This window comes from Brachyistius frenatus, unplaced genomic scaffold (genome assembly GCF_029030835.1).
Source record: "Brachyistius frenatus isolate BFR_SWC_R1_liver_20210118 unplaced genomic scaffold, ASM2903083v1 Contig_432, whole genome shotgun sequence".
Taxonomy (NCBI): domain Eukaryota; kingdom Metazoa; phylum Chordata; class Actinopteri; family Embiotocidae; genus Brachyistius; species Brachyistius frenatus.
In genome coordinates, this window is record NW_027211031.1 from 1 (window position 1) to 21,115 (window position 21,115).

Here is a 21,115-nt window from a genome sequence, read left to right on the forward strand (position 1 = left end):
ATGAAACCGCTTTGGCCATGTAGTGTATCCCATTTGCCTTAATTCTGAGTCTGAAACTTGTTTGTAAACACTTAGTTTAAGCCGTGGCACTGTAATCCAGTTTTTTGCTGTGTTTGAGCTTCTCTCGCTGAGATAAGGCTGTTTTTGAAACATTGTGTTTCCTGTTAAATTGTCCACACAAAGTGACATGAAACCACTTTGGCCATGTAGGTTATCCCATTTGCCATAATTCTGAGTCTGAAACTTGTTTGTAAACACTTAGTTTAAGCCGTGGTGCTGTGATGCAGTTTTATATTAGGCTGAGAAAAGAGACTTGAAATGCTGTTTTCTGTGAAATTGCAGACACAAAGTGACATGAAACCGCTTTGGCCATGTAGGTTATCCCATTTGCAAAAGTACTGATGAAAAAACTTGTTTGTAAACACTTAGTTTAAGCCGTGGCACTGTAATCCAGTTTTTTAAATTGTCCACACAAAGTGACATGAAACCACTTTGAAACATTGTGTTTCCTGTTAAATGTGTTGGCCATGAAATGTAAACACTTAGGTTATCCCATTTGTTAATAATCCACACTGAGTGACATGAAACTTGTTTGTAAACACTTAGTTTAAGCCGTCGTGCTGTGATGCAGTTTTATATTAGGCTGAGAAAAGAGACTTGAAATGCTGTTTTCTGTGAAATTGCAGACACAAAGTGACATGAAACCGCTTTGGCCATGTAGTGTATCCCATTTGGCCTAATTCTGAGTCTGAAACTTGTTTGTAAACACTTAGTTTAAGCCGTGGCACTGTAATCCAGTTTTTTGCTGTGTTTGAGCTTCTCTCGCTGAGATAAGGCTGTTTTTGAAACATTGTGTTTCCTGTTAAATTGTCCACACAAAGTGACATGAAACCACTTTGGCCATGTAGGTTATCCCATTTGCCATAATTCTGAGTCTGAAACTTGTTTGTAAACACTTAGTTTAAGCCGTGGTGCTGTGATGCAGTTTTATATTAGGCTGAGAAAAGAGACTTGAAATGCTGTTTTCTGTGAAATTGCAGACACAAAGTGACAAAGTGACATGAAACTTGTTTGTAAACACTTAGTTTAAGCCGTGGCACTGTAATGCAGTTTGAAATGTGTTAAATTGTCCACACCATTTTGAAACTTGTTTGTAAACACTTAGTTTAAGTGCTGTGATGCACTGCTGAGAAAAGAGACTTGAAATGCTGTTTTCTGTTAAATTGTCCACACAAAGTGACATGAAACAAAGTGACACTTGTTTGTAAACACTTAGTTTTGGCTGTGATGCAGTTTTATATTGCTGAGAAAAGAACTTGAAATGCTGTCTGTGAAACACAAAGTGACATGAAACCACTTTGCCCTAATTCTGAGTCTGAAACTTGTTTGTAAACACTTAGTTTAAGCCGTGGCACTGTAATCCAGTTTTTTGCTGTGTTTGAGCTTCTCTCGCTGAGATAAGGCTGTTTTTGAAACATTGTGTTTCCTGTTAAATTGTCCACACAAAGTGACATGAAACCACTTTGGCCATGTAGGTTATCCCATTTGCCATAATTCTGAGTCTGAAACTTGTTTGTAAACACTTAGTTTAAGCCGTGGTGCTGTGATGCAGTTTTATATTAGGCTGAGAAAAGAGACTTGAAATGCTGTTTTCTGTGAAATTGCTTTTCTTCAACCTTTTTCCCTCTTTCCTATTCTCCACGATTCCTACCACCCATTTCATAGGATGGCAGTAATTATTGTAGGGAAACGGCTAGTGCTAGGTGTTAATATCGGCAATAATTGTTTTATTGTGAGCATCAAACCCTTTTATTATCAGTTACAATTTGCTTGTAACTTGCTTATTACTAATAACATGATGATTTGTTACATAAAAGTTATGACTGTGTGGCAATGAGCTAGCATGCTCAGTGCTAGAATGCGGAAACTGAAGCATCTAATGGGAATTCAGCCATCATCCATTTGATCATGTTTTTGCTGTTAAATGTTTCCACTGTAAAACGTCAGATTTGTAACCTCCCCACATTTCCCTCTGAGTTCTGTTGGAATTTTAGTGACTCTGTATTTACTTGATTTAAATCTGTTTAAATGTTGTTGTTTTTTTAATTTAAAAAAATTCACTTATGGCCACAGATGTCCAATAGGTGAGAGAAGAAAGATCGGCCCTGAGGTATGACGCACATAGCAAAGTTTAGATGGCAAAGGAATGAGAGCAGCTGTTGTTTGGTGAATTTTTTTGCTGCGCAGAATGACTTACTAATGAGACTTTGTTAAAAATGCAGGGGCCACCCTGAATGTGAGACGTGAAATAATATTTGGAATCCCACCTGATGCCAAAGAGATTCTACTGCGAGAAGTGAATGGGGATGATTTTGAAAGCGTCTGCTTTAGAGAGCCAGGCTTCTTGACCTGCCAGTTTAATTAATTTAATGGCATTATTGACAGAAGCGTAATGAAGGGAGAACGGCACTGATTGAATGAGGCAATTAACGCTGAGGAAGGATCCGGAGCGAGGGGCAGAAGGGTCAAAAAGGATCTTTACATTTTCTGCACATTTCCTAGGGGCAACACCTATGTCTAGTGTGAAATATGGAAAAAAGAGAGGACTGAAATGGGGGCAATGATGTAACCCTTATTTAGCTCCTTTTCTAAGAGCTGGGACACTATTTCTGGATCTTTGACAGTGGATTCAGGGGCAGACTGACTGAGGGTGAGCCTCTTTGCAGTAGCTGCAGACATGGAGAAGTGGCAGTTTGGGTAGGTACAAATGCTTTCATTGAAGTTATTGCATATTGGTATTTTGTAAAAGAACTGCACCTGGCGGCCTGAATTGGGGGGTGGCAGGGAGCGCAGGAGTGGGGGATGATGGCTGGAAGTGCACTGCAGGGCAGAGGAAGGCAACATGACCCGGGTTTCTGCAGGAGTTATAGCAGACCATTTGACAGCCACTGGCGACCATCACCAAAACACCAAAACAGACCAATTCAGGCGAATATTGGACTGGGATATGTAGAGGGCTGGTTAACTGGAAAAGCTTGTATGGATTTGACCAGAGACTTGTCTGGTCGTCAGAAGAACCGTCGGGGTAGAGACATTAAGACGTTAGCTCGTGAAGCTGAGAAAGAGGGAGGACTGGAGCAAGAGTGATGCTGCAATCTTGTAGAATAGATAGCAGGAAATCAGGTTTGTCGGCAGGGGAGCCGCAGATTGCAGCGAGGCCAGCGCTCCTTTGCTGACCGCCTGAAGAATTAGATGCCAGGTCCTGCCGAATGGCATTGCAGGGATCAAACTCCTCCGGGAGAGGATCGAGATCGGAGTCTGACATAATGTTGAAAGCCATACGCAAGCGAGATGACATCAGACTTGGAAGAAGAGAACATATTTAAAGTTTGACAGTTATGGTATGAATGGGATCATCTGATTGGTTTACCAGACACGCCCACGGTCAGCTGATAAATGATCACGGGGCAGCGTGCAGTGAGAAAAGAGAATGCGAGAAAGTCTTCCTGATTGAACTTGCGCTGTGCTCCATTATCAAGATATTTTACCTTTCATGTTACACATCCACCAGACAAAGCACACAATGAAGGCAGACCTATGCATGTTGTAATTTTATATACATATGGTAAAAAAAAGACCATAAAAATATATATCTTGCTTTAACATATATACATTTAAATGTGTCAGTATTTGCTGTTTAGAACAGGACCAATCTCAATCACAGATGTGGCAACTGTGTTATAGTGGCTAACCTTTGAGATCTTAGATCCAAGGCTGAAGACCTCTGAACACTGCAAAGGACAAACTTATCACAGACTCAATTATAAAGCTCCACAGAAGCTTAATTCATCAGCAGTGGACTGGTTTCATGCCTGCAATTCATCAATCCCTATTTGGAATGACCAGTTAGATAGTTCTTCCCAGTATTAAGGCCACTGTTAGAAAATAAAGTCGGAGATTTCAAGAAAACAATCATCAAAAGAGTAAAAGTCGTAATTTTACAAGCATAAAGTCCTTGTCTATATATTATTGTTTCTTCCCCCTGAACCAAGTCAGTGATTTTAGGTTGTATAAATAAAATGGCCTTTAATAGAAAAAAAATCCTAATAGTTAAGTTGAAATTTCTAGAAAAAAATATTACAACAATAAAAATGTATGCATTATGGAAATAGACTTTTGAGAAAGTCAAAATTAAAAGAATGTCTTAATATTCAAAGTATTATGTAATAGTTTCAAGACAAAAACTCATCGTATCATGCTATAAAGTCTTACAATTATGAGGTTCAGAATTGTCTGTAAAGATTCTCAGTCATCCTGGTCATGGCAACAAAAACCGCAAGCAAGTCAAGTTGCCTTTGAATAACAGAGATACCAAAAGTCATGAACTTCAAGTCAAGGTAATAATATTATAACATAAAATTAAATACCGATTCTGAGAATGAAATTCATAGAATGAAAAATACAGAGTAATTTGGGGAAAAAATATTTTTTTTCAAGATGCCTTATGAGAATATAATTCACACTACTCCAAGGATAAAAGTGTTAATATTACAAGATTAAAAAGTCTTAATATTATGAGACAGTGATAATATTACATGCTTAAAAGTCAGAAAATTATGAGAATAAAAGTGGTAGTATTATGCATTAGAAACACCGAAAGTAAGTAAGATAGAATTTGTGACTTTACTAGGATTTCAAGTTGTAATATGATAACAAAAGTTGTAATGTTACGATAATATATCATATTATAGGATAAAAGTTGTTTTATTACCAGATACAATATTAATCCCCTGAAAATAAAAATCCTTCATTTAACAATGAGATTATAATTTCTAGTTCAATGTAATTTAAGTGTTCAAAAATATATAGATAAACCTGAGACTTTGGATCCTTTGTGCACTGTAAATTTTTTGACAGGCAAAAGCTGCAAATAATTAAAATAAAGGTTTAATGCAAGCGTCTCCAATCATTATGAATTTATTCTTTAAAAATTTAAACCATTTTTCTTTTACATTTATACAACCACATTTCTAAACAATTTGGGATGCTATGTAAAATGTAAATAAAAACAGATTTGCAATTCATGAAAATCCATATTTAATTGAAAATAGACCAACAACAATTTATCAAATGTTGAATCTGAGAAATGTGATGTTTTGTTTTTTGGATAATATATGCTCACTTTGAATTTGATACCAGCAACACGTCTCAGAAAAGTTGGAAAAGGGACACGTTTTCCACTGTGTTCTGGAGCGTAGATTTGCGTATGGACAGTAAGGACAACCTACCAATATTTTAAGGGGATTGCATTTATTTATGTTAAAAGAAAGTAAACTATCCCCATATGTTTTTAATTTCACTGCAAGATTATCCTGCAAACATTAAGCCTGTCTTTACTTTGTTTTACTGACACAGACGGACATGAAAAGACTGCATCAGTCAAAGCTTAGCCTTAGGGTGAGGAGAGATACAGGACAGGATGAGGAGACTGTGAGAAAGGGAGAATGTGATGGAGATGAGAGAAAAAGAGCTAGTAATGTCCCACAGGATAGGATGGGCATTATGTGTCTGTGCTGTTAAACACAATCAAAAACTGACTGACCTGATCCTATTAAAACTATCCCAAAGGTGTCTTCTGAGTTTTTTGGTAATTACAGTGGAACTTATTGGTCCCATTTACCAACAATACAAACATAGCATCAGTATTAAGTCATAATATAGTATTATTGTATAAACTGTATGCAATATTGATTGTATAAAACACATTTTGCAGTAGTGTTTGAGACACATTTTTGTAATTCAAATTTAAAATGAGGTAAACTCAAACCCGAAGATTGCTGTTTGTGTGATACAACCTATGCCCTTGGCTGTGCTGCATCACGTCTTCTTTTAACAACGCACTGTAATCGTCTGGGAACTGAGGAGACCAGTTGCTGTAGTTTTAAAAGTGAAATATCTCATTCATGTCTGATATAGGATTTCAGCTGCTCAATAGTTTGGGTTCTCCTTTGTCGTATTGCTTTTAAATTTCATCAAATGTTTTCAATTGGTGACAGGTCTGGACTGCAGGCAGGCCAGTTTAGCACCAATAATGTTCTACTACCGAGCCATGCTGTTGTTAGACATGCAGAGTACAGTTTGGGATTGTTTTGCTGAAATAAGCAGGGCCTTCTCTGAAAAAGATGTTGCTTCAAAAACTGTATATATCATTCAGCATTAATGGTGCCTTCCCATATGTGCAAGTTACCTATACCATGTGCACTAATGCACCCTCATACTGTCACAGATACTGGTTTTTAAACTGAGTGCTAATAAAAAAAGATGGATTGTTACTCTCCTTTTTAACCTGGAGGATGCAGCTTCTATAATTTCCAGAAACAATACAAAAATGTAGATTCTTCAGACCACACAACAGTTTTTCACCTCCCATCATTCCATCTTAAATGAGCTCAGGCTCATGTCATACAATCATGTATATGTATTGTATCTTATTTGCATAGTTGAGTTATAACCTGGATTTGTGGATGAAGTGACAAAATGTGTTCACAGACAACGGTTTTCAAAAGTGTTTCTGAGCTCGGGCAATGATTTCCGCAACAGAATTGTGTCTGATTTTAATGCTGCCACCTGAGGGCCCGAAGATCACAGCCATCCAATATTGTTTTTTGGCCTTGTCCCTTGATTTCTCAGAATCTTTTAATGATTTTAGGTACCGTAGATGACACAATCCCAAATTCGTAGCAATTTTCACATTATTATTAGATTGTTGCACTATTTGCTCACGCAGTCTTTCACAGAGTGGTGAATCCTCCCCATCTTCTGCCTCTCTGATGCTCTTTTTATACACAATTACATTACTGATCTGTTATGAATTAGTGAGATGTTCCACCAGGTGTTTGTTTTTTTTGTTTTTTTAGCATTACACAAAACAACAAAACTTTTCCAGTTGTTCAAACTGTTTTGTAAAAGTGTTGCTGGTATCAAATTCAAAATGAGCATATATTTTTCATTAAACAATAACATTTCTGTCCCAACTTTTGATATGTTGTCTTTGGTCTATTTTCAATTAAATATGGGTGTACATGATTTGGAAATCATCACATTTTTTTTTTAATTTCATGTTGCATTATTTTTGTTTACTCCTATTATATCAACATTTTTCTTTGATAACATTATGACTTAAAAAATATTTTACCTTTTTCTAGAAATCTCAAAACAATATTTTTTGAACAGTGGCCATCTTATTCTGAGACAACCCAGATCAGTGAGGGGTGAGGTGCATTCAGTTAGCCATGAACAACTGGTAATTTACTCTGTAGATGGAGGAACCCCCCCCCCCCCACTTGCTCATGATGTCAGCACTGTGTGTGCGAGCAGGAGGAATAGAGGTAAAGTAGGATGAAGCAGTCGATCAGAAGGATGGTGTAGAAACATCTCTGTGTGTGCAGGCTTCGACCTCTCTGAAAGGGAGTCAGGAGCACAGCCAGCAGTAAGAAAAAGGTGGCAGTGTTTAGGAGGAGGAACAGTCTTATGTAAGAAGCTGTGCTGGGTGGACCCTCACTCCCTGCCGTGGCCACCATGTGAACCTCCTTGAATTTGCGGCCCTTGACAAAGCCCCCTCTTCTGTTCTTGCGGCCGTCTGTATAATCCATGAAGGCCCGTGAGTCTGTGTCCCCCTCCTCTGGACTGTCCTCATAGGTACGCTTTGAAGTCCTCTGTCTCTCTTTCTTTTCATTGACCTCAATTTGTGCAAAAATATCAGGAAGACTCTCAGAAAGCTTTTCCCCAAGGTTCACTTTCTTCCCGCCTTTACCCTTGCCATGTTTCTTGGACATAGCAAACATCTTCTCAATGACCTCCTCTGTCTTCTTCTTGTCTGAGAACTGGAGGAGGCGCTCTGCAGTCTTACGGAAGCTGGCAGTGTTGAGGACCTGTCCCAGGATGTGCCTCTCCATTTGCTGGAAGACAGGCTTGACATGCTGGAGGTTGTCCTCCATCACATTGACGTATTCCTCTACTTCCTCTGGTGATCTGTCTAGCACAGCTGCCGCCTTCTCAAATACAATCTTCTTGTGGTCCAGCAGCACCATGGCAAACAGTGGTTTGCTCGTGACCTCTCCGGTCAGCAGGTAGATCGTGTAGGTGTGGTCTTTGGTTGCCAGGTAAATATCCACTCTCTGTTCGTCGCCACGCAGGCTGAAGCTCTGTACATCCACGCCTGGTCCAAAGAATATGTATGCCACCCTGGTGTGAGGGTACCTCAATGGCATTGTGATGTTAACATAGTTAGAGCCATTATATGGGTACCCTCGAGGATAATTCCAGTAACCTACCACCCCTTTGTTACTGTAGCTTGTATCATCCATCCAAAACATCTTATATATATCCTCCCCATGTGATACAAATGCTCCATGAACACCATCTACTTTTGTACTCTGGAATGGCAGCTCTGTGTTGTGAAAAAAGGCACTCATGGCCCTGGCAGGGCTGTCTGAATTCAGATGGATGTGGTCCACAAGGAGCAGGAGCTGTGGGTGAAGAAGGAGTAGGTTTCTCTGGAAGTTCCTTATCTTCAATTCTGGATTATAAGCAGAATGTCCCTCGCCTCGGATAAAGACCATTTCCTCTCTCACCATAGCAGCTTCTACTCTACCCTGGGCATCAGCTGCAAGGCCCATCTTGTACTTCAACCACTTGGAGTCACAGGCTTCCGTAACCTGTCCAGCCCATGGTTTAAAGCAACTCCCTGAGAGGGCTGAGCTAAACAATACTGCATTGTTCAACAAAGTGTACTTGGGTCCGTACAGTGCCTCAGTGATAAACGGTACACCATTGGGTGCAAAGGTGAAAGTGTTCTGATCAGGGTGCTCATGGCCAGCGTTAAAGTTCCTCCACCCTTTGATCCACTCTTTGTACTTGTTCCTGTGAACGATGTCAAAGATTGCGCGTCCCCCTAGCTTTCCCGATTTGAAAGAGAGAAAGGAGCAGTTGGTGTCTGCAGGTAAAGCACTGCCGTACGTGACCACGCCCCAGTCCTCAAAGTAGTGTAGTTGGGACGTTCCAAAATCTGATGGGGGTTTGGAGATCAGGCCTGGGTCATACCTGCAGAACATGAGAACACAGATACATGGAGATGATGTAAAAAAAAAAAAAAGATAATAATCAAACAAAAAAATACAACTTCCAAACCCAGCTATCTAATTCCCATTTCCTTTTTAACCTTACAAGACCACAAGGTTTGGACTACAAATGATCTTTTTCAGGTTCCTTTTACAAGCCCAAAACTGAAAGGATGTTTATCATGATTAAGTTAAATGGAGGACTTTTTTTTCCAACTTGGTTTATCTACATGTACACACAGTAACAATAGTTCCTTACTTTTTAATAGGAATGGATAAAAGAAAAAAAAGATTTTCTTACCATTTTCATTATCTATAGTGGCACATGGTAAATCTCTATGTTCTACACACCATTTTCACCATCTAACTGAGTTTAACAAACAAAACACTTACAAGCTGTTCATAACTTAAAAAAGGGTGGATGTTCAAGGGATCCCCAATTCATTTTCCAAATATCTTTTGACAGAGCCCAGGTGTGGATAAAGTGAAAATGTAAGCATCTCCAAAAATAAATTGTTAATTAGACTATTGGTAGTAAAACAACAATTTCAATATAAAAATAAATGCCAAACATCTTAGACTTATTATTATTCTGTTTTGAGTTGTAAATTTGATATCTTTGAGTCCTTAACAGTTAGTCTCAGAAAATAAATTGAATGACATTTGATGATGGGCATGTTTAATCATTTTGGAGGCCGTATCGCCCAGCCCTACTTTCACACTTGTTTAGTTTAGTTTAAGCAAACTTTGGTGCAATTGCCCATTTAGTTTGGTTTGTTTGGGATAGAAGGGCAGCACAGTGGTGCAATGTTTCGCATTGTTGCCGAAAAGGTTCTGGGTTCAAATCTGAGCCTGGGCCTTTCTTTATTACATTACATTTCATTTAGCTGACGCTTTTATCCAAAGCGACTTACAATAAGTGCATTTCAACCATGAGGGTACAAAACCCAGAACAACAAGAATCAAGAAAATACAATTTCTTCAAGAAAGCCAAACTACAAAGTGCTAAAAGTAAGTGCCATTTTAAGCGCTACTAAAGTGCTACCTATTCAAGGTAAAGTTGGAAGAGGTGTGTTTTTAGTTTGCAGCGGAAGATGTACAGAGTTTCTGCTGTCCTGATGTCGTTGGGGAGCTCATTCCCCCTTGTATGAAGTTTGCATGTTCTCCCTGTGCCCGTATGGATTCTGTCCAGGTACTCTAGCTTCCTCCCACTGTCCAAAAACATGCACCTCAGGTTAATTGGTGATTCAAATTGCCCTTAGGTATGAATGAGAGCATGAATGGTCTTTGTTTCCGTTTGTCTATAAGAGTTGGCCCTGTGATGGACTGGCGAGCTGTCCAGGGTGTACCCTGCCTTTGCCCAAAGTGACCTGGGATAGGCTCCAGCCCCCCCATCACCCTGTCCAGGATAAAGCAGGTATGGATGTTTGGGCTGGTGTGAGAGCTATCAATCAAACCTGTCCATACTGTGTACACAATTGTAAAAATGTGATTATGACTAAAATTTAGAAGCTAAAGAACAGCTAACTCTGGTAATTATGGGAATTGTCAAGGAGGTTTTCTGTATTAGTCAGCTGTATAGTTACTGTATGCAAGTATGAAAATTTGTCACATCCATATTTTTCTTTCATGGGTCCTTGTATTTCGGCTCTTAGAAGCTAACAGACAGGGGAATGAGTTCCCTGTGAGGTCAGCCTGAACATTAAATGTACTAAAACTAAAAGGCAACCATATATAATTAATTCTTCAACATCCGTAAAAGCGACCAAATAATTAACTGAAAACATTGTCGAACCATCTCCCGTGCAAGACCAAATATTGAAGAGTAGTAGACACCAAACAACAATACAGAGGTGCATTGTACGTTGTAAATAAAACAAATTACATAAATAAAAAGCAGCGGCCGGATTATTTCTTTCAATGATACCTAAATCTGATGCTTACCAAATGAACTCGGTGTGTAGAGTACACCATCTCTGACCTTTTCCAGCTTGCCCTGGGCCTTCCATCACCCTGTTTTGATGAATCAGATCTGCCAGCCAGTTTCCACTCCCATTACGCAACACATAGCGATCCAAGAAGACTAGCTGGCTCTCCGGCCCATAGAACCAATTATAATTAGAATCTGCAATGGCGACAGTCCGCTGAAATCCTGGTGAGACAATGAAAACAGAGGTTCAGAGGTGGCTGTTATGCAGAAATAACTCTTATATCATAAATATTGGGTAAAATGTTGATGTACAGAGTGGGATTTAAGTTTGTAGGGCCAAAAATGAGCATAAATATCTCTTTAAACAATTCAGGACCAAAACTGAGCGACAAAAGTGAGGATTGGGACCATATTTGACATTTATGACAGCTACTAAATTGGTAACATAACCTTGGGTGTCCATCTAGAAATTGCGGCCCAAGCACCAACGGTAACTTGGAAGAATATTGTTTCAATTTGGATTTCAATTTTTATTCCACAGCCATATCCTCCTATAATTTTGTTGCGAAACCCACTTCTCTGAACTGGTCTGTTTTTTGTTTTTTTTAAGTCAGAATGACATATAGAATGTTAAGCAATTCTCTGTAACCGCCTTGTGAAAAGTTTTGAAGCGCACTTTAGATATTTCTTATTATATGGAAGTGAAATTATCTCACATATTGATAGCTGATTGATATATTTGCAAGAAAAACTCCAAATTGCATGAGATTGGCAACACTCATAACATTTTGTTATATATATAGTTCAGTCCACTGAGGTCCGCTCTGAGATTGATTCAGTTGCCCCTTGTCTGTGCCGTAGCTCTCACAACTGATTAGCCAGCTGGCCCATGCACCACATCCTGGAAGAGCTCTACACCCATAGCATTCTAGTTCCATCAGGCCCCAACCACAAGGAGCTCTTCGATTACCTCCTGTCCCACAAAAAATGGTGATGCCCAGGGGTTGAACCCAAGCGCTGGCAATTCAAACAGCACCTCTGCCCAATGTAAAGGCAAAGCTCCAGAAAAGCATTGCCTCTCAGTCAACTTCTCCCAGACCTGCAGACAACATTCCCTCAAAAAGAACCAGGAAGACAGATCCCTGCCCCTCTACTGAAGCTTTCAACTTGGGATCACTTTTGGAGATAAAATCTGCACTTAATGTCATGAATGCTAGAATTAGCTCTAGAAGACAACGCGACTCCCTCTGCCTGCAATGTGAACAATCTGGGCCCAACCTGAGCCACCTTTGAGACGGTTTAGACGACTCCACTTCTTGCAGACATCACACCCCACAGGACTCTGGTAACTGCATTTCCAGCTCCATTCATGGGTTTGAGGTTCCTACCTCCCGCTGCTGCTATTCTTTACCAATGCAACCCCTTCAGTTGGTTTTGGGGGATTTTACAATGATTGTGGTTTGTAGATCTCTGGCCAACTGAAATTAATTCCCTTAAAAGGAACTCTAAATCTACTGTGCTTTATGAGCTCTGCCCAATTGTTGCTGCTTGCTTGCTATGGGGTAGTAGTTGGACCAGTAAACACATTATGGTGTTTTACGACAATGCTGCAACAGTAGAAATAATAAATAAAAGCCGCTCAAAAATTGCAGTAATTAACAGTCTCGTGTCGTTTAACCTGGTCCTAACCTCATTCTAAATAACTTCATTCCGCAAGCAATCTTCATCCCATCGTGTAGCTGATGCTCTCTTGCTTTAAATTTCAGGAGTTCAAAACTATGCGTCCCCTAGCCAAACCCTCCATTCAATCAGATGATCCTCAATTAACAATGTCCAACCCCTTCAGGATCTTTTGCACTTTACCTCCAATTACATGACACTTGGTTTAGCCAAAAGCACAATTAAAGCCTATGATTCAGCCTGGTTTTTTCGACTCTTCCTTGTGTGCCTGTTTCCTTCTGAGAACTCTTCCAGTTGACATCTCTGTAGTGTTTGATTTTGTTGTATTTTGTTTTGAATCAATGCAAAGTATCGAGGCCATGCTAGCAGGGATTCAGTTTCTCATGCGATGCCAAGATCTAACATCCCTGAGCCTCCTCGGAAATCCTTCCATCCAACTCCAACTCAATAGGCCTCAAAAAGCTGCATCCTCCAAGCAATGATAAAAGACTGCCTTTCTCTTTATCACTGGTGCATGTGTTGGTGACAAGGTTAGGGCAAGGTTGGTTTTTACCATATGTTAGAAGCAGTCCTAGTCATGACCTAATGTGCCTGCAGTGGGTCCGCATTCACGAGTTAGAATATTCCCCTAGTGACTGAAGTGTTCATGGAGAATGGCCACGGCGGCTAATGCAAAGGCCCACACTAGTTTCACTCGATAGTATGTTCCCTCTTGGCCGCGGTGCTCATTGGGCGGCTGGTGCCAAGGCCCACACATAAAAGATTCTCACACCAACATGTCAGGCTCCAAATGCATGTAGTTATGGTGAGTTTAAGATATTTGCTCATCACTACCCAAATATCTCAGTGTAATCCCATCTATGGGGAGTGATGAATCCGGAGTCTAATGCCAAACTATAATCTATTTTTGAAATAAACATTTCAAACATAAGTTGTCTGACTGAACTAAAGTAATCAAGTCTTTAGCAGGGAGCCTTCTAGTGGGCACTAGGCTGAATGTGGCAGCCATTCATAACTAAGTAAACACTTCCCTGCCGATTGCTGACTGTATTTGGCTGCCTAAATATATTTATTTCAGTAAAAAGTCTATCATAAATTTCACAGCTTTAAAAAGAAAACATGCTGACACCAGGAGATGTAACAGTTACCGGGCAAAATGGTCCTGTACAGGAATGCAAAGTGTTTCAGGAGCCAGGGGTGGTCAAAGTGGCTGATGGCAAAGTGGCGCTGCACCAGGAACATGTACTGGAACAGAGAGCGGGTGGTGTAAGTTCCGTAAGCCACTCCTTCATACAAGGAACCATCGGTAACATCCTGCAAAAGGACCATGGACTTTTCCATGATGGACAGGACCTGCTTGGTCCACAGGTAGGCCTCCTGAAGGTAACCTGCAACACAGGAAGTTAAAATGGTGTCATAGGTAAAATACTCCCTCCATTTCTCAATTTACTGCTTTCACAAAAAACATCATTTGATATTTTATACTAGTGTGTATCAAAACTTCAGTGTGATATAAGAAACTTTCGGAGAGTTGAACCACTCCTGAGACATAATCCATCTTAGTAGACATCATGACTGCTTTCATTTGGTGTCAGTTTGCTTGGTTATAATTTTCTTTTTGTGCAGATCCCTATTTATTTCTATTGCAATTTCAGTATGACAATGCACACAATGTAGTCTCGTGAAAGTCTCATGGAGGACGTAACATGCTACCCCTGGCTTTTAGTTGAATGTAAACAATAATGGGGATGATGCGGGAGAACTCCCTCGGTACATAATAAGGTCCATACCTAAGGTCTGCTCTGTGATTGTCGGCCCACGAACAGCTCATGTCTTGTATCGCTATGCTGTCCTTTTCTCTCTCTGCTCTCCCCTCAGGTCGAGGCAGATGCTCCACCCACCTCTGAGACTGGTTCTGTCGGAGGTTTCTTCCTGTTAAAGGGAGTTTTTCCTTCCCTCTGTTGGAGGTTTTTCTCCCTTAAAGAGGAGTTTTTCCCTCCTGGCTTATGTGAGAATTGTTGAATTGTTGGGTTTCTCTGTATAATGCTATAAAGTTCTGCTGTAAGGAATTTAAATGTGTTAAATGCCATGAAATAGCCTGTGTTTGATTTGGTGCTATATAAATAAAATTGAATACTACCTGCCAATGTTCAACGTTCTGGCAGGACATCATCTTCCATACCTTATTATGACCAGGATTACACCATTTCATGTTCATTAACAAAATCAGTCCTCCTCCTTTTTCCACTCGCTGACATATCTGTCCACTCGTACTGTGCTGAAGCTGGATAAATCCACACAGGAGTCAGGGATGTGGTCGTGAAACACATAAGGCTGCCCACCCAGCAAGCCCAACGACTTTTCACAAGTGCCTCCAGCTCGTTGCACTTGTTATTCAGGGACTTGACATTACCCTTGTGTCATGTGTCATCCTTTTTCGATGGCTAGACTCTGGTCACTTAGTCTTGTGTTTGGTCCAAATATGTTCCTGCTTAGTATCTCTGATAAAGATACTCTGCGAAGTTGTATTCATGGTTTAGGGCCATATAGCAATGAAGTTTGTTTTGAGTTTTACTTTGATTCGTCAAATGTTCCACATAGGTGTCTTTTGTGTGATATATGATCAGTAACCAGATAAGGTAAAGCTGATGGAAGGGATTCTTTTCAGGATTGATCTCTTGTGTTTGAAGTGTCTGAAATCTCAAATCGTACAAGCTCAATTCTAGTTGTTACCAAAATTTAAGTGTTGTTTTATTAGATTATTAATCGATTAATTTAGATATTTCATTATCATATAAGTATTATTGTTTTATTAATCAACATCAGGAGGGAGCTCAGATTAGAGCTGCTACTCCTTTGCGTCGAAAAAAGTCAGCTGAGGGGGCTCGTGCAGGATTCCTCCTAGGTGTCTCTTACTGGAAGTTTTACGGGCATGCCCAACTGGTAGGAGACCTCGGGGCAGACCCAGAACACACTGGAGGGATTATATATCGCAGCAGAATCCCCCAGAATGAGCTGGAAAATGTCGCTGGGGAGAGGGAAGTCTCGACCTGGTGCCACTGCGACCCGACCCCGGTTACAGTGGAAGAAAATGGATGGATGGATGGCTGGATCAATAGGTAATGGCCTAATTCTGGCCTTCATGCGTTGATCAGTGGTTTACTTTGGATGTTTAATATACACCATGGGCGAAGTAGGAAATGACGACGATAAACACAAATGGACACTTAACAACTTTTACCTATGCTAGAAGCACAAAAATCAAGGAAACATAACCAAATCAGAAAGCAGGCAGACAAATCGCTGCGCTGTTGAGTGGAATATGCACACACTTCTGTTGAGGTTACAGCCTACAGCCACGTGAATGGAGAACAAAAAAAAAAAAAGAGACCTACATGAAACACAAAAGCTTGACCACAAGAGACAGTGCCTACAGATCCTATCAGGTTGCTTTTCACACTTAAGTGTGAAACTGACTTGGCTGAGATCCCCCGAGGGTGGTTCCATTTAGATATTTCAATCCGGACATATCCGACCTGGCCGTGATTGGATCACAAGTGGCCAGCAAAAGTACAGGTGGAAACACACTCAGGACGCGTTAGATCCAATCTGCTGAGGCCGCATTCAGAGGTGGCCTGGCACATTCCTTTAGCAGTTAAACGCAACGCGTCCTGAAGATGCACTGCAAGACCGCCTCCTCAGCTGACGTCCTCTGAATATCAATAAAAACAAATGTCACTCCCCGTTCCTGTGTTCCGATCTGACCCAGTGCTCCGATGTGTTACCGTCATGTCGTTCACGACTGAATGGAGATCTCTGCCTGCTCTTTTATTTGTATTTAATGTGCTGTGATTTTGCTGAGTTGTAGCTGTACTGTAGCTGACTGACAGCAGGAGAAACTTACTGCAAATTTATATTATGAAGCAGCTGACTCGTGAATTAAAACACACATGACGCTGATTTCACCAAGGCCTCCTGAGTTTATTTTCCTTTTTAGTTAATATCGTGTCATTTCCGACACACATCAGACCCACAGCCGTGAGCGATCTGCAACACAAACCATGGATGCCACATGCTTGTGTATATTTCTTGTATATAGTTGTGTTTGATTAGATGCATTTATTGATTTAGAGTAATGTTGATTCGTTATTTGTATTTTCACACTTGGTAAATAACTGACTGATTAATATTGAAGCTACACTGATTGCCATTATCCATGACTTTATCCATTAAGAATAATATGGATCATTAATTAATTGTCGCTGCTGTTAATACATTCTGTTAAACGTTTGTGCACATTTATTGAGACAACAGCTGGATTGCGAAATCAGTGCTCAGATTCACAACTTTACTGTTCACTTAAAGGTGAACACAGCTTAATGTGACTTCATTTACAGTTTGGTTATTGATCTCTGTTACCTGTTTTTATAATTTAATGAACATTTCTGATAATTATAATGTATTTGCTAATAACCAAATCTACTTGCACACAACACAACGCAATAGCTACTTTGGAGCCGTCACTTCCCAAAAACTTCCAACAACCAATCAAGGTTATGTCTGTTCCCCGACCACCTACATTTAATAAATCTAAATTCCACAAATGAGTTATCAACAAATATCTAATTAAAATTAACACAAAAAATGTTACAGATCAAACAAATATGACAATTAGATTTGGACTATGAAATATTAGATCTCTCGTCTAAATCTTTGTTCGTAAATGATCTTATAACAGATCGTCAAATCGATTTATTCTGTTTTACAGAAACCTGACTCCAGCAGGAAGAGTATGTCAGTATTAATTCATCAACTTCTCTCAGTCATATTGATGATCACATTCCTTGAGGCCAAGGGAGAGGAGTGGCAGCAATCTCCCATTCAAGCTCATCAATTAACCCGAAACTTAGTTATAACTCATTTGAAAGTCTGACACTTAGACTCTCACACCCAAACTGGAAAACACAAAAAAACAATTATATTTTCAGAGTTTCTAACTGAATTGTCAGACTCTTTATCTGATTTAGGCTTCGTACAGATAAATTGAATTTAGTGGGGGACTTTAACATTTTGTCATTAACAAAGCACCCAAGCAGTTGCTGAACACTACTGCTGCACTGGAGACAATAAGAAATTAAACCTTAAAGTTGCATGGAGGACCTCATCTGGAGAACAATTACAAAGGTACATGCAGCTCAAACAGATAATCTCAGACCCACAGTGGGAATTCCAATCAGAGTTTATCTCAAAGGTCAAGTAAAGTTGTTGAGCCTAACAGTGTAAATAAATAGTCTGTCATTAGAAAAAAAATTCAATAAAAATGTGTGCATCATAACACAAAATAAAATGTATCAAACAAATCACTCAAGTGACCAGAATGACAAGAAGATCTCAACAGTTAAACAGTTATACTGCAAAGTGAAGACATTTAAATTATCCCAGTCTGTAGTAACATTCTCAAATGACAGCCCACAACAGAAAGTCATCCCGTTTACCATCATGTATGACAAAGAAAAGCATCAAATCTTCACAATTAAGAAATATGGAGGAGAAAAATTATTAGCAACTTTTAACAGCTAACTATATTTCTGTATTTAGTCATAGTATAAAAGCCGTACAAAGTATTTACATTAGAAAACTTCAGAGTTTAATAAAGTAATTAATAAAAAATGAATCAATTAATCAATTATCATCTCCATCTTCTCCATTGTCAAGGACTCTAATTTTTCTGTTTTTTGTGATTCTTAAATACTGAATGTTTGGATTTTAGAGTGTTCAAAACAAAACCATTGAATCAATTTGATTTATTTTTAAATCAATGTGAAAATAATGGTCAGATATGTTGTGAGCTAGTTGGAGCAGATGTGGATATTGGAGTATTATTAATAAGTATCAAAGTTATTTATTACTAATGACTAACAATTATCAGAGATATAAATTATCCATTATAAATTATCAATTATAATTGTCCAGCAAGGGTAAGGATTGTGGCCTAAACCTAGAAAAATAAAAACTTAAACATTTGTTGCACCTTTACTTGCAGCAATGTGAGTTGCACAGAAAAAAGAGGGATAGATCTGTGCTTCGGAATTTAAGCGGCACCTTACATCATGGCTGTATCACGCCATTCACGCCGGGCTAAATGGGTACCCCTCCAGTAAGATGACAGCGTTTTACACTTGCGTGTGAAACACAAAACCTGATTTGATTTGTTGGCAGTCTCTCATTGTATTCAGGCCTCATGTAAGCTTTGGCTGTCTCCCCAACAGATACAGCCCTGCTAACCATAACGGAGTTAAACTAGAAGTAGCTTTTTTATTCAGGCTGTTACCCATTTAAATTGACCTGTAATTTCACTACCATTTTATGTAGGCTGTGGATAAAGAGAAGTGAGATATTGTGTTCAGTAAATTTCACAGCAAAGTGCCCCTTATTTTTGACATCTCATCTGTATTTATCTAGATTTGAGCAAATACACCTATTTGCATTGCATCCATGAATGTACACATACCTATTACTGGATTACTGTGATACTGAAGTAAACTTAAATATGTGATGATTCTCGTACACGCTCTAAAAGTTGTAAGGCGTGTCTTTTTTCTACGATTTCTAGGTGGACATTCTCTGCCAAATGAGTCGCAATAAATACATGCATGTATGCTTTTGGTATGTTGGCACTGAATTGAATTATGACCATAGGCTGTATATACATATGGACATAGTTTCCGCGTCTGAAAAGTAAATCCAAATAAGTGCCTGAAGGTGGAATACCACTGAGAATTACTACTAGGGGTTGGCTCCAACTAAACCCCATTCAAAAAGCCCCAACCTCTCTCCTGAAATACCAACTCAATTAAGTTTCACAAGTCATTTTAGTGTCATTAGCTAAATGAACTCCTTCTGATCTGTGGAGTAAATGTGGATATCTGCTGGTCCTGACAATAATTCCATAATTAATCAGATATTAGGCTTCACAATAGCAGTTCACAAACCAAAACGGTGGGTTGCAACTTGGTTATGACTAACAGAAGGAATACAAACTGCTTTGCAGCAACTAGAAAGACATGAATCATACACATACCTTGGGTCATGTAAACTAGACTTCCGGTGAGCAGAGCCACACAGTTGGTGGGCTGATGGTTATGCAGGTACTGGAACCCCCAGCCTCGAATGTATGATTTCTCGTACATCAGGCGAGACGCGTTGCCGATCACCTGCAGGAAACGCTCCTGCTGACCCCTGTTCAAGTACTCGTACAGAAAGTCGTAAGCGGTGGCAAACCCAACCAAAGAGTGTGCCAAAGGAACTTCATCCCAGGGGGCATCTTTGACCAGCCTGCAAACCAGACATGACAAAGCTGAAAGTCAAGCATCAGACACATATAGATCACATGGGGGGAAAAACATTTCAGTCAGTGTAAAATTTTCTGTCTTTTCAATGAACTTCTCCTGAATGGGTTGCCATGAACAAGACACCATTCCTGCGCAAAGGTTTTAATTAAATAGAAAATGAATCACTTTTTAGATGGATATTCTGTCAGTCTTGATGGTAAATGTGGTCAATTGAAGCAATAAATTCTTCAGTAGCTTTGTGTTTTCAGAAAGCAGAGACACCGACATGAGAACGTAGGATGTTTTTATTGCATGCTCAAGGGATTTCCAAAAATGATACAATCTTGTTTAATACGTTAAATCATAATAGTATCTCTTTCTGTATATCTGTCAAAACTAGAATTACCACCAAGCGGTTGTATGCCTCTGCTTACCACTCAAGTTGTAGTTTACAAGCATATCTGTCCAAACCCACATAGATGTTGCTGCAAAGAAGCAATAAATTCTAAAATGTGGACGGTTCACACACAACTTCAATTCTGACAGCAGAGAAGGTCTATAAAATCATTACAATTTCGATAGATACCTCAGTAAGATGTCATCAATTTAGTATCCGTCATAAATGTAAAATATGGTCACAATCCCCCCTTCTATCCCCTCAGTTATGGTGTTGAATAATAGTCAGAAAAGAATAACAATCCTATAATCCTTTCAGATATTTAAATTAGTGAGTTATGGTCACAAAATGTTTTGTGAGGTCACAGTTACCTTTGACCACAAAATTGTAATCAGTTCATCTTTGAGTCCAAGTAATTCTTAGTGCCAAATTTTATGAAATTCCCTCAAGGCTTTTTTGAGATATGGCATTCACAAAAAAAAATAACTGACGAATAGGATGGATTTAAGGTCATGTTAACCTTAACCTCTGACTTTTGTTTACAAAAATGTACTTACTTCATCCTTATACCCAAGTGAATGTTTATGCCAAATTACTGTAATGCGTTCCTAAAAATGGGAGTCACAGAGAGGATGACCTCTGACTTTTGACTACCAAA

The 21,115-nt window shown here is 39.4% G+C and overlaps 1 protein-coding gene across 1 annotated transcript in view; it reads right to left on the minus strand.

Moving 5' to 3' along the window:
• Positions 1-6,718: 6,718 nt before the first annotated feature.
• dse (dermatan sulfate epimerase) overlaps positions 6,719-21,115 on the minus strand; it is a 29,088-nt gene continuing 14,691 nt past the window's right edge. Inside the window, exons 3-6 of the mRNA XM_069725598.1 lie at positions 19,811-20,064; positions 13,878-14,117; positions 11,064-11,271; positions 6,719-9,102 (exon numbers count right to left, since the gene is read on the minus strand). Coding sequence (XP_069581699.1) covers positions 7,356-9,102; positions 11,064-11,271; positions 13,878-14,117; positions 19,811-20,064 — 2,449 coding nt within the window. The 3' untranslated portion in view covers positions 6,719-7,355. The remainder of the gene's footprint in view (positions 9,103-11,063; positions 11,272-13,877; positions 14,118-19,810; positions 20,065-21,115) is intronic.